The 18,477-nt window shown below is 50.5% G+C and overlaps 1 protein-coding gene across 1 annotated transcript; it reads right to left on the bottom strand.

The window, feature by feature from the left end:
• Positions 1 to 1,365: 1,365 nt before the first annotated feature.
• On the bottom strand, positions 1,366 to 18,047 carry LOC134342157 (NACHT, LRR and PYD domains-containing protein 3-like). Its single transcript, XM_063040131.1, has 13 exons — positions 18,038 to 18,047; positions 14,157 to 14,323; positions 12,593 to 12,764; positions 12,429 to 12,494; positions 7,390 to 9,145; positions 6,140 to 6,226; positions 5,814 to 5,984; positions 5,488 to 5,658; positions 5,162 to 5,332; positions 3,352 to 3,522; positions 1,957 to 2,127; positions 1,634 to 1,801; positions 1,366 to 1,478 (listed from the first exon to the last, which is right to left on the bottom strand). Exons 1-13 carry the CDS (start codon positions 18,045 to 18,047, stop codon positions 1,391 to 1,393), a joined length of 3,369 nt encoding a protein of 1,122 aa, XP_062896201.1. The 3' UTR covers positions 1,366 to 1,390.
• Between the last annotated feature and the right edge of the window lie 430 nt (positions 18,048 to 18,477).

Raw genomic sequence — 18,477 nt, 5'->3', positions numbered from 1 at the left:
AGTACATTATGTAGTGGATGGGAGACATTGTCCAAGATGGCATGCAACTTAGACAGCATCCTCTTCTCAGACACCACTGTCAGAGAGTCCAGTTCCATCCCCACGACATCACTGGCCTTACGAATGAGTTTGTTGATTCTGTTGGTGTCTGCTACCCTCAGCCTGCTGCCCCAGCACACAACAGCAAACATGATAGCACTGGCCACCACAGACTCGTAGAACATCCTCAGCATCGTCCGGCAGATGTTAAAGGACCTCAGTCTCCTCAGGAAATAGAGACGGCTCTGACCCTTCTTGTAGACAGCCTCAGTGTTCTTAGACCAGTCCAGTTTATTGTCAATTCGTATCCCCAGGTATTTGTAATCCCCCACCATGTCCACACTGACCCCCTGGATGGAAACAGGGGTCACCAGTGCCTTAGCCTTAATAATAAATAAAGTATTAATAACACTAAGTCAGAGAGTGGTATCAGACCCATTATTGCAGTTCACCGGGTGCGGGGGCAGCAGTAACCCCCGGTCACTGTTTCTCCTCTAATGAGACTCCAGTCCGACACCCCGACAGGAAGTTGCAGCGTTTTATTCATTTCATCATGGCAAATGTAAATTGAAGACTGTGTGAGCTGCTGACGTGGCGGGAATAAATAAACTGCTCCGACTCCACGCACAGTTACACACAATTCACCGACCGGCCACAACGGGTGACAGATTGAATAATCGGTCCCGTTTCTCACCGTCACTCTGCACCGGCGAACCGATGATCAGAAAATCACACGAGGAAATCTGCAGATGCTGGAATTTCAAACAACACGCATAAAAGTTGCTGGTGAACGCAGCAGGCCAGGCAGCATCTCTAGGAAGAGGTACAGTCGACGTTTCAGGCCGAGACCCTTCGTCAGGACTCGTAAAATCACACTTCAGGACCGTGTCCGGGATCGCTGCTGATCCAGGGTCACTGCCGAGGTGTCTGTCAATTTAACATCATTCTATCGGCCAGTCTGCCCAATGCAGCGTCCTCAGCAGAGGGAGCAAAAGGATTCTCTCCTGGGATAACCCAGCCCCGGGACACCGGTGTCCCAGGCCGAATCCCGGACCCCCCGCCCCGGGCTCATCCCGTCGGTGTAATTCCCCGGGGTCTCACGTGTTTGAGGGTCTCCAACCCGGACGTCCGGCGGCAGCGGAGGCGCCGGACAACAGGCGGATGTACGTCACTGCGGGACCGCTCCCGAACGTCACAGAGCGGGAGACCGGAGCCATTTCCGGTAGAACCGTCGGGAACTGAACCCGGAGCGCGGCGAGTTAAAGGGAAGGGCGGGAGTTAAAGGGGAGGGGCGGGGAATCGGCCAAAATGTCCCCATCCCGCGGGCGGGGATGTTCACACATTCAGATGTTCACAGATCCACTCTCAGTCCGGCTCTGGGTTCCTGCAGAGATCTCAGTTCCTTCTCCCCGATCTCACTGAACTGATTCCAGTCCAGCCTGAAACAGATGGGAGAATAGAGATGACCGGTCACACAACAGTGTCAGTAACAGGCGACTGGGGTTAATGTAACAACACTCACAGACAAATATCACCAGAAAGCCCGCGGATCCGCTGATATTTTAACAGACTGAACATTAACACAAACACTCACCCGATCCGCTCCAGACTCGGGAGGGTCAGTATGAGCCGGCGGAGAGCGGGGACAGATCGGTCTGTGAGTGAGTTTGATCCCAGGTGCAGCTCCGTCAACGATGGCTTTGTACTGAGAGCGGAGACGAGATCCTCGGCACCAGAATCTGTGAGACCGACACGGGTCAGCCTGGAGATGAGAGAGAGTGAGGGTGAAGGACACAGAGAGACAGGAGACGGTACAAATCCCCAGTGTTTATCAGTAACACAATTACTAATCACATTAATATTCAGTGCCAGACACCCGGTGACTGTAAACACAATCTCCCACAGTCTGGTACTTACTCCAGTTTCTGTATTTTACACTCCGAGTTCCTCAGAGCCGCAGACACCAGTTTCACTCCTGAATCTCCCAGTTCATTATCACTCAGGTTCAGCTCCGTCACTGATGGGTTTGTACTGAGAGCGGAGGCGAGATCCTCGGCACCAGAATCTGTGAGACCGACATCCCTCAGCCTGCAGATGAGAGAGAGTAAGGGTGAAGGACACAGAGAGACAGGAGATGTCATACGCGGGGAGGGGGCGTTGGGCACGGACCCAAATGCAAGGCACAGACGCTGACGTACTACGAACCGGACTAGGCGTCTCAAGAAGGCAAGGGAAGTCGGGAGGAAACTATTCTGGTTATGGACACGGACCCTGGACGAGACAAGGACACCGGCTCTGGGCTAGAACTTGGACTGGGAGCGTAGGACCTGGACGAGGAACTTGAAACAAGGAGCCGGACTAGGACTCCGAGCCAGAGACTGGACAGGGACCCGGAACATGGGTCTTGACTCGGGGTCGGAGTCCGGATCCGGGCGAGGACTCGGGACCAGGAACAGGCCAGACACAAAAATAGTTCAGGGAATACGAACGCTTGACATGAACTGAACGAGTCTCCAGGACGAGGCTTGGACTAGGAGAGGTTCTGGGACGTGACGAGAGACTCCAGGGCGGGACCATGGATCCCCAGCGCAGGATGAGATACTTCACAACTGGGCTGGGCGTGAAACTCCGGATTCGGCTGGGCCCTTGGACTGGACGAGGTACTTCTGGACGGGACCCGGCTTGGTTCGACCCTTGGACTGGGCTTGGCTGAGCTCTTGGGGGCTTGGCTGAGCTCTTGGGGGCTTGGCTGAGCTCTTGGGTACTTGGCGGGGCTTGGAGCCGGGACTCCTTCTTGGGTCTCGGAGCCACCGAAAATCTTCTAGGGGACAGGGTCAGGATGCTTTCCAGGACGCAGGGCCGGACCCTTCTTAGGACGCAGGGCCGAGGTGGCTGCGGAGGTAACTTTCTGTGGTAACCGCCAAGGAACTTGCCGTGGCAACTGTCGGGGATACAGAAGAAAGGGAAGGGAAGGGAAGGGAAGGGAAGGGAAGGGAAGGGAAGGGAAGGGAAGGGAAGGGAAGGGAAGGGGAAGCAAGGGAAGAGGAGGGAAGGGAAGGAAAAGGGAGGGAAGAGGGGGGAAAGGGAGGGGAGGGAAGGGAAGGGAAGGTCAGGGAAGGGAAGGTCAGGTCAGGTTAGGTCAGGTCAGGTCAGGGAAGGTCAGGTCGGATCTTCAAGACTTCACGGACCGGACCAGGACAGGAGACGGTGTAATCCCCAGTGTTTATCAGTAACACAATTACTGATCACATTAATGTTCAGTGTCAGACACCCAGTGACTGTAAACACAATCTCACACCGTCTGGTACTTACCAAAGTTTCTGTAATTTACACTCCGGGTTCCTCAGAGCCGCAGACACGAATTTCACCCCTGAAGTTCCAAGTTTACTATTAGTCAGGTCCAGCTCCGTCAGTGATGGGATTTCACTGAAAGTTGAGACGAGAACCTTGGCAGCAGAACCTGTGAGATCAACACTGTACAGCCTGGAAATGAGAGAGCGAGTGCGGGTGAAGGACACAGAGAGACAGGAGGTGGTACAAATCCCCAGTATTTATCAGTAACACAATTACTGATCACAGTAATGCTCAGTGTCAGACACCCAGTGACTGTAAACAGTATCTCATAATCATAGTCATACTTTATTGATCGGGGGGGAAATTGGTTTTCGGTACAGTTGCACCATAAATAAAAACATAGTAATAAAACTATAAATAGTTAAATAGTAATATGTAAATTACGCCAGGAAGTAAGACCAGGACCAGCCTATTGACTCAGGGTGTCTGACCCTCCAAGGGAGGAGTTGTAAAGTTTGATGGCCACAGGCAGGAATGACTTCCTATGACGCTCTGTGTTGCATCTCGGTGGAATGAGTCTCTGGCTGAATGTACTCCTGTGCCCACCCAGTACATTATGTAGTGGATGGGAGACTTTGTCCAAGATGGCACGCAACTTAGACAGAATCCTCTTTGCAGACACCACCGTCAGAGAGTCCAGTTCCATCCCCACAACATCACTGGCCTTACGAATGAGTTTATTGATTCTGTTGGTGTCTGCTACCCTCAGCCTGCTGCCCCAGCACACAACAGCAAACATGATAGCACTGGCCACCACAGACTCGTAGAACATCCTCAGCATCGTCCGGCAGATGTTAAAGGACCTCAGTCTCCTCAGGAAATAGGGACGGCTCTGACCCTTCTTGTAGACAGCCTCAGTGTTCTTTGACCAGTCCAGTTTATTGTCAATTCATATCCCCAGGTATTTGTAATCCTCCACCATGTCCACACTGACCCCCTGGATGGAAACAGGGGTCACCGGTACCTTAGCTCTCCTCAGGTCTACCACCAGCTCCTTAGTCTCTTTCACATTAAGCTGCAGATAATTCTGCTCACACCATGTGACAAAATTTCCTACCGTAGCCCTGTACTCAGCCCCAGCTCCCTTGATGATGCATCCAACTATGGCAGAGTCATCCGAAAACTTCTGAAGATGACAAGACTCTGTGCAGTAGTTGAAGTCCGAGGTGTAAATGGTGAAGAGAAAGGGAGACAAGGCAATCCCCTGTGGAGCCCCAGTGCTGCTGATCACTCTGCCGGACACACAGTGTTGCAAGCACATGTACTGTGGTCTGCCAGTCAGGTAATCAAGAATCCATGACACCAGGAAAGCATCCACCTGCATCGCTGTCAGCTTCTCCCCCAGCAGAGCAGGGCGAATGGTGTTGAATGCACTGGAGAAGTCAAAAAACATGACCCTCACAGTGCTCGCCGGCTTGTCCAGGTGGGTGTAGACACGGTTCAGTAGGTAGACGATAGCATCCTCAACTCCTAGTCGGGGCTGGTAGGCGAACTGGAGGGGATCTAAGTGTGGCCTGACCATAGGCCGGAGCAGCTCCAGAACAAGTCTCTCCAGGGTCTTCATGATGTGGGAGGTCAGTGCCTCCGGTCTGTAGTCATTGAGGCCGCTGGGGCACGGCGTCTTCAGCACAGGGACGAGGCAGGACGTCTTCCACAGTACAGGAGCCCTCCGGAGCCTCAGGCTCATGTTGAATATATGGCGAAGTACTCCACATAGCTGAGGGGCAGAGGCTTTGAGCACCCTGATCTCCCACAGTCTGGTACTTACCGCAATCTCTGTATTTTACACTCCGGGTTCCTCAGAGCCGCAGACACCAGTTTCACTCCTGAATCTCTCAAGTTATTATCACTCAGGCTCAGCTCCGTCACTGATCGGTTTGTACTGAGAGCGGAGACGAGATCCTCGGCACCAGAATCTGTGAGACCGACACAGTTCAGCCTGGAGATGAGAGAGAGTGAGGGTGATGGACACAGAGAGACAGGAGACCGGACAAATCCCCAAAGTTTATCAGTAACACAGTTACTGATCACATTAATGTTTAGTATCAGACACCCAGTAACTGTAAACACAATCTCCCACAGTCTGGTACTTACCCCAGTTTCTGTATTTTACACTCCGGGTTCCTCAGAGCCGCAGACACCAGTTTCACTCCTGAATCTCCGAGTTCATTAACACTCAGGTCCAGCTCCGTCAGTGATGGTTTTGTACTGAGAGCGGAGACGAGATCCTCGGCACCAGAATCTGTGAGACCGACACAGTTCAGCCTGGAGATGAGAGAGAGTGAGGGTGATGGACACAGAGAGACAGGAGACGGGACAAATCCCCAAAGTTTATCAGTAACACAGTTACTGATCACATTAATGTTCAGTATCAGGCACCCAGTAACTGTAAACACAATCTCCCACAGTCTGGTACTTACCACAGTTTCTGTATTTTACACTCCGGGTTCCTCAGAGCCGCAGACACCGGTTTAACTCCTGAATCTCTCAATTTATTATCGCTCAGGCTCAGTTCTGTCAGTGATGGGTTTGTACCGAGAGCGGAGCCGAGATCCTCGGCGCCAGAATCTGTGAGACCGACATTGTCTAGCCTGGAGATGAGAGATAGTGAGGGTGAAGGACACAGAGAGACAGGAGACGGTACAAATCCCCAGTGTTTATCAGTAACACAATTACTGATCACATTAATGTCCAGTGTCAGACACCCAGTGACTGTTAACACAATCTCCCACAGTCTGGTACTTACCGCAGTATCTGTATTTTACACTCCGGGTTCCTCAGAGCCGCAGACACCAGTTTCACTCCTGAATCTCCGAGTTCATTCCCCGAAAGTCTAAACACAAACAGACAAATTGATGAACAAAGTGATTCAAACCGTGGGTCTGAGGGAATTTCTCTCAGTCGGATATTTCAGGAAACATTAAACCCTTCAGTAAATCACTGATCGGAGTTCCCTTCACTGCCCAGCTCCAGGGTATTCACCGACTCCTCAAATTCCAGCTCATTCCCCGATGCTTAGAAAAGTGGTTCTGACCTCAGACGGTGGGAAGGAGCAGGGCCGGAGGATGGGAGAAAGTCCCACAGAGAGGAAGATTTGTGAATGGGAAATTGTCGATTGGAGATGGTAGTAGAGATCCCACAGGAAGAAGGGGGACGGAGAAGAGAGATCTCACAGGAGGAAGGGGGATGGGGAAGAGAGATCCCACAGGGGGAAGGGGAATGAGGAAGAGAGATCCTACAGGAGGAAGGGGGATGGGGAAGAGAGATCCCACAGGAGGAAGGGGGATGGGGAAGAGAGATCCCACAGGAGGAAGGGGATTGGGAAGATAGATCCCACAGGAGGAAGGGGAATGGGGAAGAGAGTTCCCTCAGGAGGAAGGGGATAGGGAAGAGAGATCCCACAGGAGGAAGGGGGATGAGGAAGAGCGATCCCACATGAGTAAGAGAGGTCGACAGCAGAAAGGGATGGGGATGTAGATCGCTTGTGAGGGGCTGGTGTAAATTACGGCCCAGAATCAGCAGAGGGCATAACCATTGGGGGGCTGTGATGGTTATATCACACACGGGGAAGGGCAGGGGAGGACAATATCACAATAGTATCTCTTTCCCTCTCACTGGGACAGTCTGCTTACGGTCTCTTGTCCCTCACCAGGAAGGAGGTGTGAATCTCTGACCCACCTGCTGCAGTCCGTGTCGGTCTGGGTGTCAGTAACAGTGAGAAGGAACATTGTCAATGGACGTGTCACAGGTCGCAAGAAACACGGCCATTCCTGTGATTTACTGGCAGTGAACCAATGGTCGTTGTTCACTGATCTGATGAAATCTTCAACATCCCTTCACAAGGAAACATAGAACCCTCCCGTCCTTGGGGAATTACTGACCGATTCCCTGGTCATTTGTCACAAATCTTCACAATCTGATTTACTGCAGTCTTACCCGAATTCCTTTCACAATGGAACGGTTTCACAGTACAGAGTGAGAGATAAATCAACTTACCCCAACTCCTGACACTTGTGCAGCCCGGGTCCCAGCCGTTGGATTCCTTCACACTGAATGCGGCAGTTTCCCAGGTTGAGGTGTTTTATTGTATCACAGAGTCCGATGACATGAGACAGGACCGCGCAGTCAATCGGGGTTAGTGTCATTCCACTGAATGAAAGTGTTTCCACAGATCCCAGTGCGGCCTGAGCCAGTCCACGATTCTGAGACTCAAACAGGTAGTGCAATGTGTTCAGGAGGCTCCTTTTACCAGCTTCAATCCCCGTGTTTCCACTCTGGCGTTTAACCTCCTCCTTCACCCAGTCAATCACCCGGCAGATAGTTTGATGAGGAAATGGACCCAGAAACTCCTCCAGGCCCCGAGCTGTCATTGGGGAGGAGAGACCAGCAACAAAACGGAGAAATACCTCAAATCGCCCATCTGTCGTGTTGTGGGCTTCAGTGAGGAATTTCAGGATATCCCCGGGATGTGGATTCAGGAACTGTGCTACTGCAGCTACAAACTCTTGGACGGTGAGGTGTGGGAATGTGTACACCACACATCGGGGAGAATCCTCTCTCTCCAAAAGCTCCATCAAGAACCCAGACAAGAACTGGGAAGGCTTCAGATTGTAATTGATCAAGTCTCCATCTGTAAACACAATCTTCTTCTCGAGCACTCCTCTGAAGGCCATCTGACCAACCCTGAGTAACACATCACGGGGGTTCTCAATCTCACAGCCGTGGTTTTTCAGGATGTTGTAAATATAGTAGGAGTACAGTTGGGTGATGGTCTTGGGAACTCGCTGGGGGTCCCTGACTCTTTGTGTGAAGAAGGGGCCCAGTGCCAGAGCGAGGATCCAGCAGTAGGAGGGGTTGTAGCTCATGGTGTACAGGATCTCGTTCTCCTTCACGTGTTTGAAAACAGCTGCTGCCACCGTCTGATCTTCAAAATACCTGATGAAATATTCCTTCCGTTCCTCACCAACAAATCCCAGGATTTCAGCCCAGACACCGATATCCGCCTTTTCCAATAAATGTAACTCAGTGGGACGGGTGGTCACCAGCACTGAACACCCTGGGAGCAGCTTGTGCTGGATTAAACTGTACACAATGTCAGACACCTTGCACTTGAATTCAGGATCTGTGCATGTGGACCGAGGTTCTGAGTCTCTCCGCCTGTCAGCAAAATCAATTCTGTCCTTGAATTCATCCAAACCATCGAATATAAACAGCAACACCTCAGGCTTCTTCCAGACCTCTCGCAGGATATTCCCGATGTAGGGATACTGATGCAGAATCAGTTCTTTCAGGTTTATCCTGCAGTTAATGGAGTTCAAATCTCGGAATCTGAAACTGAAGACAAACTGGAATTCTTGATATATTTTCCCCGTGGCCCAGTCATAAACAATCTTTTGCACCATTGTGGTTTTCCCGATCCCTGGAACTCCGGCCAATGCTGAAGACAGTCCGGATTTGTTTCTCATTAAAGACCTTTTCAATTTTTGAACAGAACTCCTTCTGAATAACTGATCGGTCCGGATTTTCTCCAGCTTTCCCTGGAGATGTTTTTCTCTCCACTCCTCGTGGTCTCTGCCTCTCGCCAGCAGCTCGTGTTCCACCAGTGTCCGATCACGAATAGTAGAAATGACCGTGAGCTCAGCGTATCGATCAACCAGCTGGAAAACCTTCACCTTCTCCCTCATCAGGATCGTGTTCACTCTCAGTGCTTCAGTCTGTGCCCGCAGAATCTCCTTGTGTTTCTGTTGAACATCTGAGGATGGACAGAAAGAGGTCGTCACTGCCCGATCTGATGAACATGGAGCACACAACAGAGTTTCTTTGAATAAAAAAAAATGAAAAGACATTGCTTGGGTGAAATCGGGGGATCAGAGATAAGAGTGTCTGAAAATGAACGATGTCCCTCAGGATTGCTGCCAGTGCCCCCCCCCCCGGCAACAGTTTCAATAGGAATAGAATGAGCTGCAGAGGAATGCGTGGCTGAAGATTTGGGGCAGGGGGCAGGGATTCAGATTTCTGGATAATTGGGACCACTCCCGGGGCGGGTAGGACCTGTAGAAAATGGACGGGTTGCGCACGAATCCGGTGGGGACCAATATTCTTGCTGGAGCTGTTGGGAGTGTTTTAAACTAATATGGCAGGGGGATTGGAACCAGAATGGTAGAGCTGAGGATGAACCAGCAGGTTTACAAGTAGATGGTGGGGGTAACATGAATGATTGAGTTCAATTAACAAGCCAATGATCGGGTTCAAATACAGACAGGCAGAGATTCCCAAGGACCTCACCTGGTCTCTGAACTCCTCCATCCTGATCAAAATGGCGTAACAGTGCCTTTATTTCCTGCGGAGCATCAAGAAAGCTCACCTCTGTCCCAGGATACTGGCGGACTTTTTACCGCTGTACCATTGAGAGCGTACTCACCAACTGCATGTCAGTGTGGTGTGGCAATTGTCCCGTATCGGACCGCAGAGCGCTCCAGCGTGTGGTGAAAACTCCCCAGTGGATTATCGGCAGCCAATTGCCCACCATTGAGAACATCTACCATACACGTTGCCTGTGGAGGGAAATCTCCGGAGGGAAAGGCCCCGAATCCTCGGCCCTGCCTGTTGCTTGGCGGCCGGGGCCGGGGTCGATGCTCTCGGCAGGGACGGTCCTCAGTGCTCGGTGGTTGAGGGCTGGTCGGAGGCAACTAGTTTTCGGACCGACTCAAGAGTCGGCTGCGGTCGGGTGCTTCCAGTGCATCGGCAAGTTGTCGGCGCTGGAAGCTCACGGCAGGGAGAGTTTCTCCCTTCTACCGTCTCCGTGCGATGATGGGGCTATCGAGACTTTGAGACTTTTTTTTTTACCGTGCCCATGGTCTGTTCTTTATCAAAATACGGTATTGCTTTGCACTGTTGTAACTAAATGTTATAATCATGTGGTTTTTGTCAGTTTTTCAGTCTTGGTCTGTCCTGTGTTTCTGTGATATCATACTGAAGGAACATCGCATCATTTCTTAATGCATGCATTTCTAAATGACAATAAACGAGGACTGAGTGTCCACATAATCTAATCTACTGTTTTAGAAAGGAGGAAGACAAAAGAAGGAAAATTATAGGCCAATTACCCAAACTTCGGTGAACGGGGAAGTGTTGGAGTCTCTTATTAAGGTTGAGTTTTCCAGGTACTTGGAGATCAATGACGAAATAAATTAGCATGAGCAGAGTGGAGAAATGAGAGTCAGTGGATGCCATTTACTTGGAGTTTCAGAAGGCATTTGATAAGGTGCCGCACAGGAGATTGCTTAACCAGATAAAATAAAGACTTTCAGGTGTCCGGTCCATCGCTTACCTTTCAGATGTCGCTCATGAGTCTGCTTAACCAGATAGGAAATCTTTGGCGTCACAGGGAAGATACTGGCATGTGTAGCGGATTTCCTGACAGGCATCAGGCAGCGAGTGGGAATAAAAGGGGCCTTTTTCTGGTTGTCTGCCGGTGACTGGAGGTTTTCCGCCGGGATCAGTATAGGGACCGCTGCTTTTCAAATTGTTTGTCAATGATGGAGTGAATTTATTTGTGACAACGTTTGCGGATGATACAAAGATGGGTGCAGGGGTAGGTAGTGCGATTGCAACGAGACTGAGAGAAAATAGAAGAGTGGGCAGACAAGTGGCGGATGGAAATGTGTGATCATGCGTATTGGTGAAAAGAGCAGACTGTTATCTAACTGGGAAGAAGGTCCAATCGTTAGAGGTGCAGAGGGACTTCGGAGCCTCGGGCAAGACTCCCAGAAGATTGATTTAAAAGTCGAATCTGAGGTAAAGGCGGCAAGTGAAAGGGAATCGGATATAAATGCAAGGAGAAAATGCTGAGCCTTCACAAGACTGTAGTCAGGCCGAACTTGGATGACTGTCAACGTTTTGGCGCCCCAATGCCTCCGGAAAGATGTGCCGTCATTGGAGAGAGTCGACAGGAGATTCACGAGGATGATTCCGGGAATGAAGGGGTTAACATATGAGGTGCGTTTTGGCCACTTTAGGCCTGTACCCACCGGACCTTTGAGGAATGCGAGGGACTCTCTTTGAAAGCAACAGAATGTAGAAAGGACCAGATGGGGTGGGCGTGGGAAGGATGTTTCCCATGGTGGGTGTATGCAGAACTAGTGGGCACACAGTGTCAACACTGAGGGGCGATCCTTCAGAACAGCTAAGGAGGACTTTCTTTAGCTGGAGAGTAGTGAACCTGTGGAGTGTTCTGCCGCAGACTGCAGTGGAGGCCAATTCCATGGGTATATTTAGGGCAGAAGTCTGGGCGTCAAAGGATATGGCGAGAAGGCAGGTGTATCGGGTTGAGGGAGAACCGGGATCAGCCATGATATAACGGCGGAGCAGACTCGATGGGCTGAATGGCCTAATTCTGCTCCCATCTCTTGTGGTCTTATGCAGGAATAGCAAGAAATCTCGGCTCCACTTTGGATGGGAGGTGTGAGACTTCCCTGGCTGGAGTTGGGTGTTCCAGTTGGAAGGGTTTGGCCTGAGTTTTGTCAAGTGTCCAGCTACTCGGCGCTGCGGAAAGGGGAACACCGAGGCTTCCTCTCTGAGCGACGGGAATGTCTGTTGATCAAAGTCACAGAGGCCTCGGGGTGCACAGCCCGAGACACGGAAGGAGCCGGGTGTTGTGACAAATGCAGATTGCTTCCTGTCCTCCAGTCACAGCAACAAACGCCTGTCTCCCAGACTCTGACAGTCTCTACACTGGCCTCTCAAGACGGGTATTCAGAATCCGAATCAGAATCAGGCTTATTATCACCGGCAAGTGGCGAAATTTGTCAACTTAAGCAGCGGCAGTTCAATGCCATACATAATCAAGCAGAGAGAGAAAAAGAAGATAATAAATAGAAAATAAAAGCATTACAAATAAATAAACAAGTAAATTAATTACATATATTGAATAGATTATTTTTTAAACCGTGCAAAAACAGAAACACTGTATGTTAAACTGTATTCAGACTCTCAGAGCGAAATAAAGACTTTGAGGTGTCCGGTCTATCGCTTACCTTTCAGATGCGCGGGCACTTCAGATAAACCCCGGTCAGTATCCATGTAGGCGAACTGTCCGTCACCTGTTCAAACAGATTAACCTGCATGAAGTCTGTTCTGTGTAATACTGTGAATTCATCAGCATTTATATCAGTAACACACAGTGTATTGTTCACCGTACCACGTTCCCGTATTTCATTCAATATTCTGCTCAGTTTCGGTAAATGGTGATGTAGTTTGACAAAGGATTCCCACATCTCCCTCCGGGCCCCGGGGCCCTTCTCCATCACCAGATCCAGGAGGAGTTTGGAAGCGGCCGCTCGGGTTCCCTTCTCCGCCAGCTCAGTCACGCTCTGTAATGAACAACGGGGAATCTATTGAGATGTGAGAGAGGTATACAAGTTTATAAAAGGTACAGATAGAGTGAGTGCGAAAAGGCATTTGCTGCTGAGGTTGGGTGGGACTGGAATTAGAGCTCATGGGGTAACGATGACAGATGAAAGACAGTATGAAGGGGAACTTGTTCACCCGGAGGTTGCTGAGAGCGTGGAACGTGCTGCCATCGGAATTAGTCGATGTAATTCGATTTGAACATTTAAGATCAATTCGGGTAAGTTCATTCAATGGGGGAGTTATGGACGTCTCCAGTCCGGGTTCAGATCAATGGGACTTAGTGGATAATAGGTCGGCCCGGACTAGATGGGCCGAAGAGACTGTCGCTGTACTGTAGAGTTCGATGACGACCGGTAGGTCAAACTATGGCGGGGTCAGTGTTGATTTTCCCCCCGGGGTGATTGCTGGAGAATCGCAACAGGCTCACACCTCACGGCCGGGCTCCAGGCTGCAGCTGGAAATTGGCAGTGAGGAAGCAGCCAGGAAATTCAGGACTGCTGTGCACGTGTGACCGACCAAAACCAACTGGCGGGAATGCTGAGAAAGAAGTTTGGGCTGAAGTTGTCAGCAGCCTCAGTGGAATGTAGGGTTCGGTGTGGTGAAGCGGTTCCTTACTACATTCAGTCCGGGCGCCAATAGCTGAACGCACTCCAGTAGCACACGGACCATTTCAAAGACGTTTCTTTGTAATCCTGTGTTAGCTGCAGATGCTTGGAATATTTTCAGTGGTGGAAATGTTGTTCTTTGCAGTGTTAACAGTACATGCTGCGGTAATTATAAACTCAAATTGGGACAGTCACGGGGAACAGGAGGGTAACAGAACCATGAGGCGTGTTGGGATATTGATGAAAAATATGGTCGGCGGTTCAAAATGAGAACCGATAGTCAGTGTTGTCTGGACAATTGAAGATGGGGTTGAAGAAATGAGAAATGAGCTGAGGAATAAGTCGCCATATGTTTGATTTGCGGGAATCCCGTGGGTCATCAGCAGAACATAGACTGGTGAATGGCCATCAAGGTCGAACATTGGGAACATGACGTGATGTCAGACCGAGTGGTGCAAAGTGGTTCTCTGTCCGCTTGCAATGTCCGTCGAGTGTTACATTACTAAAGTCACCTGTTAATCATTGTCTGTCTCCCAACATGTCTGAAAATGAACGTGCTCAGAAAACTGGAGAGGGGCTTGTATTGGTGAATAAAGTTTCAGTGTTACCGCAGATGAAAAGACTTTTCCTGATGTCGACCACACGCACTGCAGGGTTTACACTGCCCAGAGGTACCGCTGCCCCGGGTCTGTCGGTCTCTGATTGATTCCGCCGAATCTACACACAGTCTATGTCCCTGACACTTACGTGATACTCTGGCCCGGTGAAGTGATCCTCGCCCATTAACATGAAGCCGACTCCCTCCACGCCCTCCTCAATCGCCCGCTCCAGTCGGTCCACGTAGAAAGTCGTCAACAGGAACAGTTGCTGATCGTCACAGTTTGCCAGGAAAGAGGAGATGGCGGAGTTCCGATCTGCAGTCGGTCACAGAACATAAAATAGTCGAGTGTACCATGCGTATGCGGGCACGCTGCCAGTTAAAACCAATCCCATCTTCCGGACCACGGTCAATATCCCTCCGGTCCCGGTCTACTCAGGAGTTCAAACGCCTCTCAGAAGCTGCTGAGTGTCTGTTTCCAGTCCCTCCCTCGGCAGCTCATTCAAGACACCGATCACTCACTGTGGAAAGCATGCGTCCTAAGCCCCCTTTAAACTCTACCCTCTAACCTTCAGCCTGTGCCCTCTGGTCTTTATGGTGAAACACGTCAGCCCCGTCTCCAGACCCTCCACACCATTCCCGTGATGTGGCTACCAGATTTGTGCTGTCATGGTCTGGCTCGGGGTCCCTTTAAATTTACCTTGTTTATGTTACGATCCGGACCGTTGATTCCCTGTTTTCCCGTGTCCCTCGACTTTGGTGATTAGATGCAATTAACACTCGGCTGAACCGGTAGTTTATAGTCTCCGGCTTTCACCCGTTCGGTGCGGGAGGGTCTGCAAAGTCACGGCGTGCCAATGTCGTCTGGCCGAATGAAGCCTTGTCTCCGCCCGAAGCGAGTGTCGGTAATTCATCTTTCCTCACCGGAGCAAACTTGTCAAGTTACCTCGCCATAGCGAGCCTGCATAGTCTCCTTACCGAGGTGGGTCTGTCAGTTAACCCACTGGAGGGAATGAAGAACCGCTGTCTCCTGTTCCTGGCCCTGTCGGCATTCAAGTACCACGTCAAGTCCTGGGTCTGGCGGCTTCCCAGTTCTGAGTCAAGTCCTGGCCCTGGTGGTCTGTGATTCCTGTCCTACCCCCTTGTCTGAATCCCTTCTCTGCTCCTCTCGCCTCTAGCCCTCGTCTGCAGCCCCCGCCTGCACTTTGGTCTAGTTCCATCGCCGGAGCTAGATAGGTACTGTCTGGTGTTCATTCGTGTTGGTCTTGTCTTGTCATCTCCTCGCCTCCGTGGGGTAAGTCAGGCCGTCTTGCCGTTGCCCCGCGGAGGGTCATGCGTCCCGGCCCTATGTCCTGTACCCAAGGAGGGGTCCCGGCTCTCTGTTCTGTGTGCGAGTCCCGGCCCAATGTCCTGTACCCAAGGAGGGGACCCGACTCTGTGTTCTGTGTATGTGTCCATGGTTGTATGTACCTGCTGCCCCGAGACCGAGGCTCTGTTTTCCATGTTCCTCCTCTCCCTAGCCCATGTCATGTCCATGACTGGTACTGGGGTCCGAGCCCGAGGCAAGACCCAGGTACTGGGTCCTTGCCCAGTCTCGGGCTCTGAGTCCGTATACTAGCCACCTCATGTCTACTCTAGTTCTGGGAGCCGATTCCGAGTCCTAGCCCAGACCCTTGGTCCCAGCCTGGTCATGGTCCTCAGTCCTTGTCCAGTTCGCTACTCCTGCTCCTGCCTAGCTCTCCTGGTATCGAAGAATAAACTAAATTTAATTAACCTTACAAGATGTGTCTTACATTTGGGTCAGCCCTTGCTCCCAATGCCCCGCCAGTGTGACGTGTGCGTAATACTGAAATTGTCTCTTAAACGACATTCATCCAGTGACAGCCCAACTTCAACAAATACCAACAACACACATGAAAGTTGCTGGTGGAACGCAGCAGGCCAGGCAGCATCTCTAGGAAGAGGTACAGTCGACGTTTCAGGCCGAGACACTTGTCACATTAACTCATCGTTAGCGCGCTACCAATTGTGTTGCCGCTTTCAGTGAGCTGTGCGTTTCCATCACAAGACCCGTCCGTAAATCAATCTTATTAACAGTCACCGTGCACATCGCTCGCGAACTTGACCTCCCAAAGAGCCGCTTCTCACTTGGGATTAACTGAACTTGGCGACTCCCATCTTTCTAATGGGATGTTGAAGACTTTGACAACAGTCCCAAATTAACCCAACTCCGCCAACTCTGTAAATCGAAGAATCAGTCCACCCAGTAGATCGTTTTGAGTAATACATTCTTTATAATTACTTTATTTACATCAGACGAAACTCTGACCCTTCAGGACGCTACTGGTCACCGACCTTCAGCCAGAATAACACTCCTCCAGTCCTCACTCCAATTTATGTGCCCGAGACAACTTTGAAATCGATTTACAAATTCTCTGATTAAGATTCCTCAACCCGAAACGTCGATAGTTGATTTCTCTCTATGGATGCTACCCGAGCCTTCAACAAGACATCAACTCGCCGTGCGAGTGGGAGAATGAAATTTAACATCTCAACGTGCTGCATTATGAGAATGACCCAGAGGAAAAGTTTATAGCACCATCAGTACTTCATGGGAAACGTTGCACTCCAGGAAGTAAAACCTTACCCCCAACTGTCAGATAACCTCAGCTGGGCAGAACACATCAACCAAACCATTTCAAGTTCCAACAAAATCCTTGGCCTTTCACCGCGTCACGTCTCGCTTGCTGAAAAACCACAACAGAAATTGCTTATAAAACTCTCGTCCGCCCAAGTCTTGAACAGTGTAAGTGCTATTTTGGGATCCCTACCCAACCATTCACATCAGTAAACTTGAGAAAGTCTGGAGAAGAGCTGACAGGTTTGTAACCAGTGATTACAGAAAGACCAGCAGTGTTACAGATATGCTTCACGATCTCAGATGGGACACCCTCCAAAGACGCCGCACATTAGCCAGGCTTTCTACAATTTACAAAGAAACACATTCATGAACTCCATCCCACGAGTCACCTTTTGTACAACCAGAATAACAGAGCAGCAACCCGACAAAACCAACCCCTGAGCTCCCAGACCATTCAGACCAACAAGGACAGCTACCGCTACTCACTGTACCCGAGGACCATTCACAGTTTGGGATACCCCTGCCGCCACACATTAAAATCCGCCGCTGATAGTAAAACTTTCACGTCGCTGCTCTTAAACACCGCAATTTAAATTACAACTGCATGCATGAGGGACTGCGCGTTTGTAGCCCAGCGGCGGCTGTCGGTCCAGTATGGACAAGTCAAGACAACTCCTGCTGAGTTCCTCCAGCACCCTGCGCGGTACCCTCCCGACTTATCATTTGGTTTTACTTTAATCCTATTCGCCAAGGACATTTCACTGCTTCTGTAGCCCCCCAACCTACCCCCAGAACCATTTTTAAAATGACTCTTGTTCACTGTCTCCTGCATCCATCCCGTTCACCCACAATATAACGTTCTTTAACTCGGCCACAGAAAGCAGACACCGGGAAACTCCCCTCACCTCCGTTGAACAACAACCCGAAAATCCGGGCAGAATTCACCACTGCCCTTCCAAAAAAAAAGGAAAGAAAACATCATCTGTTTCTCTCACTGGCTGTCGGAGGCATTTCCCACATCAGGATGGACGAAATACTGACAGACATTCTGTCTGCTCCCTGGACTGTTACATCGCCCGCTGCTGTATTCCTGTCTGAGTTTCGCCCACACCCACCTTCTCCAGGAGCCGCTTCCCCTTTCACTCAGGTGAAGATCTTCACGGCGAGCGGAGCGATGCGACCATTCCCGTTGTTAGTTTCCCTGCGCTGGACCTGGTGAATTGTTCCAGTGCTCAAGGTCGCGTTACCAGTAGGATCAATCACCCCGTTTGATGGTACCTTCTCCCGGCCCCTTATCGCCCAGGTTTATTCCATCTGAACTATTGATGATTTGACTACACGGGTACCATGAGGACAGAGCTTTAATGAGAAAGAGCGCAGTGAACATACCTGTGTCCATTCTGACCCTGACTGAGGGTGGTCATTGCCGTCCTCTTGTCTGCCGTCCGGGTGGAAGAAAGCCCCACCTGCTGGCGATGACCTGAATTACACAAACAAAACAGAGTGAGTCCGCTCCTCCGCCCTTCACGATTTGAACCAATTTTGTAAGGTCTCAGCTCACTCTCATACATTCCAGGGAGTGAATGGAGATCGGAACAAACACCTCCAAATGAACACAATGTTTAAGCGGGAGCGATGCTTTGAAGCTGAAGAAGCCAAACGAATTGCGATAAGAGGAGATAGATTGAAGAAGATTAGAGAAATCAAAGGAACATTTCATGTACAATGAGAATAAGAATGAGTCTGGCTCTATTCTCCTGGTAGGGTCACTCCATGGCGGTAAGGTCGAGGGTGAGGTCCCTGACAAAGAACAATCCAACCAAGACCTC

The sequence above is a fragment of the Mobula hypostoma genome, unplaced genomic scaffold, assembly GCF_963921235.1.
Source record: "Mobula hypostoma unplaced genomic scaffold, sMobHyp1.1 scaffold_181, whole genome shotgun sequence".
NCBI classification, from domain to species: domain Eukaryota; kingdom Metazoa; phylum Chordata; class Chondrichthyes; order Myliobatiformes; family Myliobatidae; genus Mobula; species Mobula hypostoma.
The sequence above is the reverse complement of the archived record's forward strand: the minus strand, read 5'-3'. Positions and strand labels throughout refer to the sequence as shown.